Source organism: Alosa alosa, chromosome 2, assembly GCF_017589495.1.
Source record: "Alosa alosa isolate M-15738 ecotype Scorff River chromosome 2, AALO_Geno_1.1, whole genome shotgun sequence".
Taxonomy (NCBI): domain Eukaryota; kingdom Metazoa; phylum Chordata; class Actinopteri; order Clupeiformes; family Clupeidae; genus Alosa; species Alosa alosa.
The window spans coordinates 10016069-10029986 of NC_063190.1; the positions used below are offsets into that span (position 1 = coordinate 10016069).

General features: G+C 39.7%; 1 protein-coding gene across 1 annotated transcript; it reads right to left on the bottom strand.

Annotated features, from left to right (window-relative positions):
* Window positions 1-201: 201 nt before the first annotated feature.
* LOC125309379 (trace amine-associated receptor 13c-like) lies at window positions 202-1218 on the bottom strand. Its single transcript, XM_048266267.1, has one exon. The coding sequence runs from the start codon at window positions 1216-1218 to the stop codon at window positions 202-204; it is 1017 nt and encodes a 338-aa protein (XP_048122224.1).
* Between the last annotated feature and the right edge of the window lie 12700 nt (window positions 1219-13918).

The window sequence follows — 13918 nt, forward strand, 5'->3', positions numbered from 1 at the left end:
TTCAAAATTGTTGATGCCAACCTTATCAGTGAACCAACAACTTTCTATGTATTACCAGGTGAAAATATGTATTTATATTGTGTTTGAAAATTACAATCGAATTTACTCAAAAAGTGAATTTCAAACAAAACAAACATTCCAATCCAATATGGTAAACCATCATATAACCTTCACATGAATCATACTGTATATTCAATTCTTTTATGCAGTTATGTTAATATAAACAGATAAAGGATCGAGAATCTTGAGAGTTAAGATGTGCTTCACCGAGGCCCTGAACCATGTATAACGAAATACATAGATAATCGGGTTCAGAAAAGAATTTATATAAATGACCCAAACAAGAAATGCAATGACCAGAGATGGATTTGATATACTGTCTTCGGAGAGGATGCATATATAATGGGTTATCCAGCAAGTTAAGAAAACGAACAGGACGATTCCTAGTGTTTTAGTTGCTTTTCTTCCTGAAGTCTTAGTCATTGTTGGCTCTTTAGCTGATGACTGGAAGCGTACCAAGACTATGTTTATCAACTTCTCTTGTCTTCGTGCCACTTTTAAAATATACATATATATTCCTATTATGACAGAGCAGGGGCCAACAAATGAAACAATGAGGTCAACGACACCCCAGGTGAAGCTGACGACCATTGTGCACTCTCCATAACAGATTTTGTCTTCTTGGGAACGATACAGGTTTGCATTGCAGTACAGTAGAGTCAGGTTGTATATGAGCGAGTATGACCATATCAGGAAAATAAATATCAAGGTTTTGGTTGTTGTCATTTTGGAGCAGTAAAGCAGGGGATTGCATACTGCATAATACTGATCCACAGCAATCAACACCAAATTGTAGAGAGAGACAAAGATCAGAGTGAAGACAGTAGCCTGGAATATGGAACAGAATGTCTTCCCAAAATACCAGCATGACTCTATGAGCTTAATGCTTTCAATAGGTATAACAACCAATCCAACCATAAAATCAGACACAGCCAGCGAGAGGATGAGCAGATTGGTTGGAGTCTGAAGCTGTTTAAAATAACAAATGGAAATTATCACTAGCAAGTTACTAAATACCGTAAAAAACGAAACCAATGCAAAGAAAATGTACATAGATATGTACTCAGGTGTCAATCTATCCACCTTTAAACAAGACAAATTGTGAGATGGAAAACAATATGAGACTACACTATAATCTGTAGATTCAGTAAACTCCATTGGCATAAGGTGAACAGTGCTGATGATTTGATGAGTTGATTTGCTGCTCTGCCCTCAGACCCTCGTCAGGGCACCATCACAACTGCACCTTTATACCTGTTCTACAGGTATAAACGCTAGAACGCTCCACCCCGACACCCTATCAATATTAAGTACTTTGTAATTATCCATTAAGAAAATCCATATTCAAAAGAGAGGAATTATTCAAAATATTACCCCAATTTTGGTTACACTGATGGCCTCCGTCATCCTGTCAAAACGCAGAGATGGCAACAGTACTCACTTTCCATACTCAAGTAGAAGTACAAATACTTGTGTTAAAAAATACTCTGGTAAAAGTAGAAGTACTGGTTTAACTTCTTTACTCACTTTTACAAAGTACAAGCTTAGAAATTTACTTAAAGTATAAAAGTAAAAGTAGTCTTGTGAATGACAACCATTTTTTATGCAACAGCACCTGGACCTTACAAATGTTACCAGAGTGCAAGAGTGCCAGTCTCTCTTTTTTAATCTTCCCATAACCTGTTTGGCCATTTATTGGCTTTCTCCCCCAACATTGCACTGCCTACTTCAGAGGGCAGTGTGTTATTTTGGCCTACCATCAAATGCTGGACATGTTTAGAAGATCCTGTAGTTTCTTAGGAAGCACTGGCACAGAGTTACAGAGTAGAATATTGTTTTTTTCTTTCTGCGAGATAACAAGCATCTCTGAACTGACTACATTTCAGCCCTCTAGGTCACTTGATATGATTTTAGAAACACAATTGAGCCCTACTGTAGCACCAGGTCTTGCGAAGCTGTGTGCAAAAGTAGATCAATATAAAATGAAAAATCAGTATTTTAGACCATTATTTGCCAAGGTATGCTCATGCGTTTTGTAATGCCTTATGGAAACTCCTCATACTGTAGGACTTTTGGTTACCCAAAATGCACTGACAATAAAAGTCTGCATTTCTGAGGTTTCTTGTAGACTATTTAGATTGTGTGTCAGGTTCTGATATAGAATGACTACACAAAATGAAAAAATTACACAAAAGGCCCTATTTTTGCATTTTCTTTGTTGGCTTCATGCATGTGTATAAGATGGACTATACATCTGCACAACTAATATTGGATAAAACAACATGAATATTTAATTCCTATGGATTCCTGTGAATATTTCAAGACCAGGAATGTAGTGGTAAAATAAGAGGTGGGTAAACTATGAATTCTGTGATCACAGTAAGGTATCAGATTTTTAGAAAAGGCATTCAGAACATGTTTGATGATGGTGCGGTTATTGTCAAATGTTTATAACAATACAAGTGGCATTAAGTTTCATAGAGTGTTAATGAGTGTGCATATTGTTATTGTGGATAATACAGTGTGATTTTTAAATGCTAACAGTGAATAAACTCTTTTGAGAGGTGGATACACTCTAATAAGAGGTGGAGAAACTATTTCTGAAATTTCAGTGGTGGGTAAACTGCGTTTAGTCTGCTTAGCGGCCTCCACTAGCATACATCCCTAAGACCCAAGGCTGCATCTAGCCTACTTATTGCTAAGGATATAGGCTACACTGCAGCTAGAAGTTAGGGAAGCAGCAAAGGCGAGGAGAGGAGGGGGGCATTAGGCTATTGACTAAATTTAATTGAGACATACTACTACGTGCTAACGTTAACGTTACTGCCATCAAGCTGCAATGATTTGCCGCGAATGAATGCCGTCCAAATCAAGTCATCTTGTAGTGGTGCGTCAAGTGCAATGTAGCCTATATTCCGATCCGCTATTGATATTGATTGAAAAATAATAACGGTAGGCTGAAATTATTTGAAACTAAAGTAACGAGCCAGTTTTGTAAAATGTAAGGAGTAGAAAGTACCGATATTTGTGTTAAAATGTAAGGAGTAAAAGTAAAAAAGTCGCCTCAAAAATAAATAGTAAAGTAAAGTAAAAATATCTGAAAAATCTACTTGAGTACAGTAACAAAGTATTTGTACTTTGTTACTTCCCATCTCTGTCAAAACGTGCAGTGCTACAATTTGATCATCTCTTCATTTGCCTTATTTTTATTTCATTTTTTTTAAAGAAAACCTTTTTCCTTTAAGCCTTTACTGTAAGGTAATGTTTGTATCATGATAAAGAAAGGCTATCGAGTACCAATGTCAGATAGCTCATCCAAAACCAATTCACATATTAAATATTGATGTTGTACTAAGCTACAGTGGGCATCGCTTTCAAATGACCACTTCATTCGCGCATTACGCGGCGTGAAGCTGCGTGAAATCTACTTGAGTACAGTAACAAAGTATTTGTACTTTGTTACTTCCCATCTCTGTCAAAACGTGCAGTGCTACAATTTGATCATCTCTTCATTTGCCTTATTTTTATTTCATTTTTTTAAAGAAAACCTTTTTTCCTTTCGCCTTTACTGTAAGGTAATGTTTGTATCATGATAAAGAAAGGCTATCGAGTACCAATGTCAGATAGCTCATCCAAAACCAATTCACATATTAAATATTGATGTTGTACTAAGCTACAGTGGGCATCGCTTTCAAATGACCACTTCATTCGCGCATTACGCGGCGTGAAGCTGCGTGAAGCTTTAGTACCACTTTCAGCCACTGTGCGTCGCTCTGCCACTGTACATCGCTCTGCCTGCCGTCCCTTACATAATTGTTGCCGAGAGTAATCCCAGCCTACGAATTCAATAACAAAATAAATCATGCATAATTAAACATTACCTCGATTTAGGCTACTTGGGTATGGCTTAAGGCTTGACTACACGAAAATCGAAATTTGCTGTCTACATTATTGTCAGTGTTGGGGTTAACACAACTACGCAAATCAAAACAGTGGTGTGATAATTGAGCCAGTTGAGAAATAACTGTTCCGAATTAATCTGTAGCCTTGGGTAGGCTTCTGCAGAAAACAATGTTGTTGCCGATTTAATACTATCTGGCGACGTTTTTAACAGGCTACGCAATAGAGGCTTAGACAACTATGACCCACATTTTGGTTTCGTAAATTAATTTGGCCTACTTCTTGACTGCAATGTAGTCAATTGACTGCTTGACATGTCATTTTTATTTTTCTGTACAATAAACAATTACATCTGCTTTATGCCGCAGAATTACATTCATATTTGGCTGACTGCAGACACGCCACTTCCCTCCCCATATTCCAAGATTAAGATAGTATGAAGTGCTTTTTGTATAGGCTACTATCATAAAAAATAGTTAAAACGAATAGCTATTTGCAATTTGACAAAACACTGGTCCTCATTTTGCGAATCGCGAGGGACGATATGAGCCTGTTGCATTTAGTTAGATGTCCGAGTCACGCATAATGTTTGAAAACCACTGGCTCGTAATCACAATAATTTAACACACGACAGTTGGATAACCTACTTCATCATGTCCCCATGCCTACATTTTTGTGAGTAGCATAGAGATCGTTAAAAACAATAAAGTATGGCTCTCCGTTTGGGACATCGAAAACTTATATTTTTAATAGACTACCGTCGAAGATGCTGACTTGCAAAAGCCTCGGGATAACACGTTATCTCCACTATCATCAGTCATGCCCCTTGATCAGTGGGGAATGAAATAAAAGTTTGATAACCACTGGCTTAACAAGTTACCTACAGTCCAGAACACAGAATCTGTTGCAATATTCTGATGATCGGCGATGATATCGGCAAATGTCCAAAGTAAGAATTTCACTTCACCATGCACCTTCGACAATACCTGGCCTACCTGGTATCATTACAAACATTATTCTGTGTCTTAAAACTGGCATATTTTATGGCATTGTGTCATGTAAGTTCGTTGCAAAATCTAGAGAAATGTGTGAGGTGGTCAGCGGGGGACAATTGAGACACACATTGGATTGTGTTATTACTTGAACATTCCACACTATCCACAGCTGTGGTAGGCCTATCAGGGGCAGGAGGATTACTGTCAGCGCAGGCTTTATATAAAATTCTTCAACAGAAGGCCTCGAATGTTGTCTTGTTTGTGGAGCGCTTTGCTTCGCTTCTGTAATTTCGGCTTCATTGAAAATGAGGGTTTCCCTCAATGACCCTCCGAGAATAAATAAAGGTTGAATGAATGAATGAATGCAGGCTTGCCAAAAATAAAGGCATGTGGTTTGCGCAGCCTACAGTAAATAACAGACCCGCCAGAATGTGCGTTATGCTGCTTTTTTCCGAGCAAAATGTTTTTGGTACCCTACGCACACTGCATGTTCTTAAATAACAATGATCATCAGTAATATTCGACCATTAATTTGGGTAAATGGGCAAGCGTGACCACCTTGATTGGCTGATGATTGTAACGCTGGCATGATTCCAAACACCTCCCTTTACGATGATGAGTGACAGGTCTCAGAATCGTCGCGCTACACAAGGACGGAAGATGATGAATAACTGGGGCCGTAGGCTATTCACAAAGGCTTTTATCTTACTACTAGGAGTAGGCTACTCCTAAATCGCACTTAAAGATTTTAGATTGGAGTTTTCTCTTAAAAGTTATTCACAAAGCCTTTCAGACAACTCCTAAACTAGGAGTGAGTCTTCGTGGCTATGGATGACGTCATTACTCATGCACGAGCTTGACTGAAGTGACCACCTTGATTGGCTGGCGATTGTAACGGGGAATTCCAAACACCTCTCTTCCGATGATGACTGACAGGTGACAGGTCGGGAGAATGTGTAATGCGCTACACAAGTAGTCACGAAGGACGAAGATGATTAATAACTGAATAAAAAGGCCTAGCCTAAATGAATAAAGAGTTAGGCAAAACAAATAGCTTAGTAGCCTAATGAAACATAGGCCTATGGATTGATGCAGTAGCCTACCTTTGCAACATTATTAAATTAATCTGTCACCATATCCCTAGGCTATGTTTGCAAAGAGGAGAACATTTTAATTTGATTCACAATGAAACGTTTCATTTCATTTACATGTTAACAATGAGTAGTTTTGGTGGTTCTTGGTGGCATTATTGCATCCCTTTTATGAATGCAAAATTGTTCCCTCACGATTGGAAGCTCCTGTTAGCATAGGCTATTTCAAAACATCGCAACGTAAAATGCCACAAAAAGCTGTTTATGAATAGGTCTTAGTGAGTTAGGAGTCCTCTCGACTTAAGCTGTCCCAGACTTAGGTGCTACTTTTAGGTCTAAAATGCTTCGTGAATTACTTTTTGTGAAAAAAAAAAAAAATAGGAGTCCTAAAGTTAGGAGTGACATTATTATTTTTAGGAGTTGCTCCTAAATTAAGCCAGTTAGGAGCTACTTTTAGCCTTAAAATTCTTTGTGAATATGGCCCTGAATAAAAAGGCCTAGCCTAAATGAATCAAGGCAAAACAAATAGCCTAGTAGCCCAATGAAACATAATGGATTGATGTAGTATCTTTGTAACATTATTAAATTATTCTGTTACTATGCCTACGTTTGCAAAAGAGAACATTTTAATTTGATTCACAATAATGTTACATTTAATTTACATGTTGACAATGATTAGCCTAGTTTTGGTTGTTGTTGGCGGCGTTATTGCATGTTAGTTATGCCTACAATGCAAAATTGCTTCCTCGCGATTGGAAGCTCCTGTAGCTGCATAGGATTTCAAAACCGCAGGTTTGTGAATAGGTCTGTGAGTAAGGAGTCCTCTTGACTTCTTTTAAGCTGTCAGAGGTGGGAAGGTGTGATATTTTGGGGGAAGGGCCGGATTAACTGGGCACAATTGTCTGATGGCCCCCCTTCCCCCCAGCCAACGTGAATCGGGTGGTTAGTTAATAGGCCTATCGTGAAGATTTTTCCTGCCATCTAAGGCAGGAGCGCATCTGTGAGGCCAAGCCTCACCAAGTAGCTCGTTTGTTTACAACTAACATTCCATTTAATTAAACTGCTTTATAGGCTATGCCAAAATAGTTTTCAACATTTTGAATATTAGTGTCGGGTGAATTGAAATGTTCTCAAAGTAGCCTTATGGCTGAAAGCTGCTTGGGACACCCCCCCCCCCCCGTCAAGCAATATAACCATACAAACGCTTTCCTGCACTCATTGTTTCAAAAGGAGTAATTTTGGCTTTGTCAGAACTGAAGAGCTGTGGGCCGGCACGGGCACGGTATGCCCAATGAAAATAAATTAACGCAACGCAACACAACACAACACAGACCCCGCTTCTCTCGCGTCAGTCACTGACATGAACAAAACACAGAACCCGCTTCTCTCACGGCAGTCACTGACAGTAACCTAGAATAAATGCATGGGGAAAAACACTTCCCCATGACAAAGACATCGTAAAACACTGAAAGTTAATATTTTGTCACTAGCAACATTCATCTGTCCTTTGTCAAATGTATTATGTTCCAAGTACCCTATCGCAATTCTGCTTCATAAAGTTGAACAAATACATTTGCTTATTTCACAGAAAAATATAAATAGCCAGTCAGTGCAGAGTTGGTAAGTTATGGTAGGCCAACTTGCAGTGAACATACAAACAGGGGAAATTATTTCTCTTGCAGCTGAGTAGCCTCAGGTGCGCACGAGACATAAGGCCGAACATGCAAGCGCAAATGAATCGTGCTCTCCGACAATCGGCCGTTAAACTTAAATAGGTTAACATCACTCTAAGTTCGCCTTCAAGCAAGGAAAACGATGATTTGAAGACATCTGTTTTAGTTGGAAGGGCAAGGGGGTAGCAACAGGGCAACACAGAGACAGGCCCGATGGCAGGGCTGTTATGAGAGTATTAAAATATGGGATATTCTAACGGAAAACATTAAAACGGCAAGACAGCAGGGAAAGTTAAAATCGTGATAAACACGGAAACAGTTGGCATGCATTGTTTTGTCCCGTGCACAGGGATTATTTATCATACTATTAATCACATATGATTATTTGTGAAATTGTGCAAACAGGCGCAACACATTTGAAAAGGAAGGACTGGTAGCATGCAAGCTCACGGGAAAGATTGATTTAAGAACGTTATCACAAAGTGTGTGGCTGTGGCGCTGGGCGGAAGACAATTGGCAGGGGAGGGTCATGTCTTTTTAACAATTCTGTCGGAGGGTCATTGAACAATTTCTAGCAGGCAAGAGAGGGTCATGCAACTTCCAACTGAAGCACTCAAAATTCCTCCGGTGGCCCCTTCAATAAATAACGATCAGTCCCTAGATTGCTGCTGGACTATATGTCTTGGTTCTGTTAACAACTCATTGTCAAACGCATAGCCTATCTCGCGGTTGCATCCATTACAAACAAACATGCAATGTGAACGTCTGGGATTGGGGAGAGCACTAAATGCTCTACTGAATAAGCACAAAGTCAAACCTTTAAATGAAAAACACTCTTTAATAATCCAAAAATAAACCGCTAATGAAGTAAACTTGTGACCATCAAAAATCGTTTATCGCCGTAACTCCGTGATACCAGGACGTAACAGGAAGGCATTTGGCTGAGCAACGGAGGTTAATATGCTTCATGTTTTGTCCAAATGATAACTGTCTGTCATCGTTGCACTCGGAGAAAACCGGAATGTTTCATTCGTCCCCGTTTCAATCGTCCCGGTTGTACCTACTCAGAACGCGCAGATAGAACCTTATTATTCTAAGGTAGCGAAATAGCGTTCAGCATGATTCATGCCCAATTAATTCCCCCTGTTAAAGTGTTAAGCCTTTGTAGTTTGGTTTCGTGATAGCCTATGATAAACGCGGCTTATGGCCAAATATGTGACAACGTTAAAATACAGTAGGCAATAAACCGGAAAAAGTTGACAGTGATTTTTCATAATCACTTTGGAGGGTCATAGAAAAATGTATTGCTGGCGAGGGAGGGTCACGCCTTTTTTGGACTAATGCTCCCAAAACTCCTCCGGTAGCCCCTTAAATAAATAACGAACAGTCCCTAATGAAGTAAACTTGTGACCATCAAAAATCGTTTATCGCCTGTAACTCCGTGATAACAGGACGTAACAGGAAGGCATTTGGCTGAGCAACGGAGGTTAATACTCTATATTTTGTCCAAATGATGTCTGTCTATCATCGTTGCACTTTCGGAGAAAACCAGAATGTTTAATTTGTCCTGCCTCTCGGCTGCAAACGGGATTCACTCGCGAGTTTATTTCTTTATTAGGGCAGGGCAGGCATATTTCTGGCTATTACATTATTTCTAAACCAGTCTGCTAAAGTCTGTAGTGAAGTCTGTGTAGGGTTTTCCAGGCTCCATTTCTTTTTACGAGACACCCTGCTCACTTGAGCCATCTACCGGTTGTATGGGTTGTTGCAGCGTCTCACTGGAAAAATACAAATTAAAGTCGCGTGATCCCACGCGCAGACCGCGAGTGAAGCTGGCCAAGTCGAAGCACTGCCCACTGTATGTCAGTAAAGGTTAAAATCATCATCAAACATTAGCACGTTTATTTTTATCTATTCCGTTTTGTTGCAATCCTTGCCATAAAATCTGTCTCTGTGCCAAACCCTGATGAACTCACTGGATGTGAAGGTGCTCTCTAATGGTGCAAATATGCAGGTGGGAGTAATGGGGGTTTGCAGGGTTTAGAACATGACTCTCATGCCCTGCTTATTTCAGAGGTCAAGTGATGTCCGGTTCACAAACATGTTGACAAACAGGCCTGTTTGTTACAGTATGATGACCATGGAGACACTGACTTTTGTGCATGTTTTCTTGCCTTTTCCTTGTCAATTAACTCCAGATGGATTGGTCCTGTTGCACTTTTTGAGGTGAACACTGATCACACATACAAGCCTATTTCAAATAAACACTAGAGGTGAATTCTGGGAATTCCAGGAAAATAAATAATTTGGCTACAGCAATTAAAAGAAGTGGTTGAGAGGGATATTGTTAAAGGAAAATTACGGTTTTTAGCACTTTAAGGCCCTTTTCTGGTTTGTTTGGGATGAACTAGAGTGGTGGACACCGACATTTTGACGATTGGTCCTGTCTCGACTTTTCTGACTCGTTTTGAATCGCCTTTGACTTCTCAGGGTGGCTGGCAATGGGCATACTGTAGTAGGCTACTCAAACATGTCCTAAAACAACCCTTAACGTTCGTTTTCAAAACTGTGCAACTCGCCGAGTGGTTAGTGGTGTTCGTTGATGTTCCAAAACAAGTAGCGTAGCGAAATACAGTTTCTGTCGTGTTTTATTTGGCATTTTATAAAATCCCATTGATTTCTGTTGGAAGACTCATTGCACGTTGATAGCTGCGCCATCGTCTATGTTTCAGGTTCAAATATTGAGCGGTTGTGAATAGTTCCACAATAGCAAATAAGACGGCTGGAAATCAAACGAACACCACTAACAACTCGGTGAGTTGCACAGTTTTGAAAACGAACGTTAAGGGTTGTTTTAGGACATGTTTGAGTAGCCTACTACAGTATGCCCATTGCCAGCCACCCAGAGAAGTCAAAGGCGATTCAAAACGAGTCAGAAAAGTCGAGACAGGACCAATCGTCAAAAGTTCGGTGTCCACCACTCTAGTTCATCCAAAACAAACCAGAAAAGGGCCTTAAAGTGCTAAAAACCGGAATTTTCCTTTAACAGTAATAAGGTCATATTATTTTGACACTTGACCTTGCCAAGACACAGTATGATGTGTTTTCTAGGAAAACATTCAAACAACACAGAGATGGTTAACTGTTACAAACGTTGCTGATAAGTCTGGTAACATCAAAGGTGAATGCCATAACAGACATCATGTCTGTGAACACCCATGTAAGGTTTTCTTTTTGGTAATGACCAAATAAGGAGTAAATACAGTTATTTTAGCTTCTAGATCACTCAAAACCTGGTGAACCCATAAACCCTTGTCAATCAAACAAATAAATTAAAAATCTAAATGGTGAGGTCACGCTGTAATGTGTCCCTGGACCCCATTAGGCTTACATTTGTTTATTTACGCGTACACCCTTAAGAGTTGAGACTACTGAAGGTTCTGTCTTGGACTAATCATCTGACTCAGAAGTGTGCGGAAAACACAGGTCACAATATTAATCTTTGGAGAACACTTTAATGATCTGTTCAATTTGTTTGTCTGCCTTTTCTTTGTGAACCCTGGACACCAGAGGAGCCTATTAACACCTGAAATGTGCACAACACAGCCATAATGAGGGTCCAAACCTCAGTGGTACATCTTACATTAAAGGTGTGAAATGAAAGACAAACACTAGTTGATGCAATAACTTGCTCTCTCTGTCTTGTATGGTTTAACATGAATAAAAATGATACAATATATTATATGTCAATTTTTTATTACAATTTATTTATACATGTCATAATTTTTTATGCTGAAGTAATGTTTGGTCCTTCATCCTCCATTGAGTAACCTACTGTGCAAGTTTAGCGACCATATGGACCATTTCAATTAACCATTGCAATGTTCAGTTATCTTTCTTGAAAATAAACATTTGTCTATGTTTTTGTCTTGATGGAAATGGGAAAAGGCATGAGTTCAACTGTGGTATGGACGTTAGGTATATATATTTTCTGCGATAATATTGTAGTGTTGGTGTGTTTTGGACTTGATGTCTGACTGACTCCCAGAATGCAATGTGTGTGAATGTTAGAATGTGTAATGTCGGTTGTATTTGCGTTTACCCTGGTGTTAGCATGTGTAGCCTTTTTTGGGTTGTAGGGGCCTACCTCATGTGTTTATCCCTGTGTGATGTATGTGACTACCCTGTTGTGTGCTTTGTAATGGTGTCTAAGTCTAGGCCTATGTTGAGTCTAGCCCTATGCAGAGCGACGGGAACACATCACAACAGTTTACTATCTACTGTATGGTTGTAGGTTAGGGGAGAAACAGAAAGAATGAAACATTTTCAAATTAAATGTAATTTATAAAGACATCGTACCACACTGAAAACTAATATTTTGTCACTAGCAACCTACATCTGTCCTCTATCAAACACAGTTGCATTTTCAGCTCTGAACAAAACCGTTCAGGAGTTATTTCAGCAAGAGTCAGCGTTTTGTTTCATTTGTCCCTTCTGACCGGGACGAATACAACAGACTACTAGGCTTAAGCTATGTAAACTTCTCCCAATATTAGATTTCAAAAAGGATGTAAGCTATCAATGGCGTCTGACAACTCAACTCAAGCCATTTTGTTAATCAGAATATGAGAGTAGCTTGTGTCCACCGTCACTCTACCAACATTTTTGACGGGTATGGGCAAAGCAAGGCTTCGTAAAACACTGAAACGTTCAAAGCAATTATGCTGGAATTGTTTTGAACTCTCGATGTTGCATTGTGTTTGCTTTTTGCATTTCGAGAGTTTCTGGTTGAAACGGTGTAGTTATTATGACCGCCACGCAGCGAAGCGGCGGTCATATAGGTTTAGTCAGATTTTTTCTTTTTTTTTCTTTTTCGCATGTCCAAATTTCCGTCAAGGATTCCCGGGACACTGAAAGACCGGGGTAGACTAAACTTGGTGGGCATGTAACCCCGCATGGAACCATCGTTTTTCGTTTTGATCTGTAGCCCCCTGCTGGACTGCACCCCGAAGGAGGGTAGGGCAGACACAGTTTTTGTGAATATCTCGAGAACCGTAGGGTTTAGGAGGACCATTTTTTTTGTATGTTGATCTCAAGAGGCCATGTCAACCCATTCCATAACCACTCATTTCATGTATAGCGCCACCTAGTTAAACACAAAAAAGTAAAAATGAGGTGTTGTAATCACAGGTATCTGTGACCTAACATAGTCAAAACTGCACGAAATTGGAAGTGTAGGATCATTATGATACCCTCTGAATGCACGCCAAGTTTCGTGGAATTCCGTTCATGGGGGGCCACACAATAAATTAATTTATGTTACTATACACCAACTGGCCTGTAGGTGGCCGGAGACAGTTTTCTGCGAATATCTCGTGAACCGTAGGGCCTAGGAGGTCCACCTTTTTTTTGTACGTTGGTTACGTTTTTTTGTCTTAATGGGGCATGTCAACCCATCCCATTACCACTTATTTCATGTATAGCGCCACCTAGTTAAAAATTAAAACCCCACATGGATAGCATGGAACCATCGTTTTTTGTTTTGATCTGTAGCCCCCCTGCTGTACTGGACCCCCGAAAGGAGGGTAGGGCAGACACAGTTTTCTGTGAATATCTTGAGAACCGTAGGGCCTAGGATGACCAATTTTTTTCCGATGTTTTGCCTCCAGGGGTCATGTTAACCCATTCCATGTGCACACATGTGCATAAACAGATACACACAATACACACATACATTCACAGTAATCATACGTATGACACATACTCACACAGTAGACATATGTACGCATGCATGCACATGCACAAACACACATACGCAGGCAAACACATAAGCACACACACACACACACATAAACATAAACATGTACACGCACACATGCACACAATTCAAGAATTTCTCAGAATTATGAACAGGCAAGATGGGGGTGGGGTTGTATAAAATGAATTTTACATGTGAAATCTATGAAATAATCATGTTTTGGTACTTGTTGTCTAGCAGATGCCAGTGAAAATTGAGTGTGGATAATGCAATTTAGTGAGACAGTTAGAATTATATAGGCCTTTCAGCGTGATTTATTTTTGTGGAAAAAATGTGCTGGACTGGGCGGCGGTCATATTTTGTACTCTGCGGTACATCTAGTTGATAAAGAAGCTGACCAGACCAGATATCGCATGATGACTGACAAAATAAATTACTGTA

Bases quoted from the DNA above. Each gene is read 5' to 3' on its own strand.
- LOC125309379 (XM_048266267.1), bottom strand. From the start codon at position 1,218: ATGGAGTTTACTGAATCTACAGATTATAGTGTAGTCTCATATTGTTTT.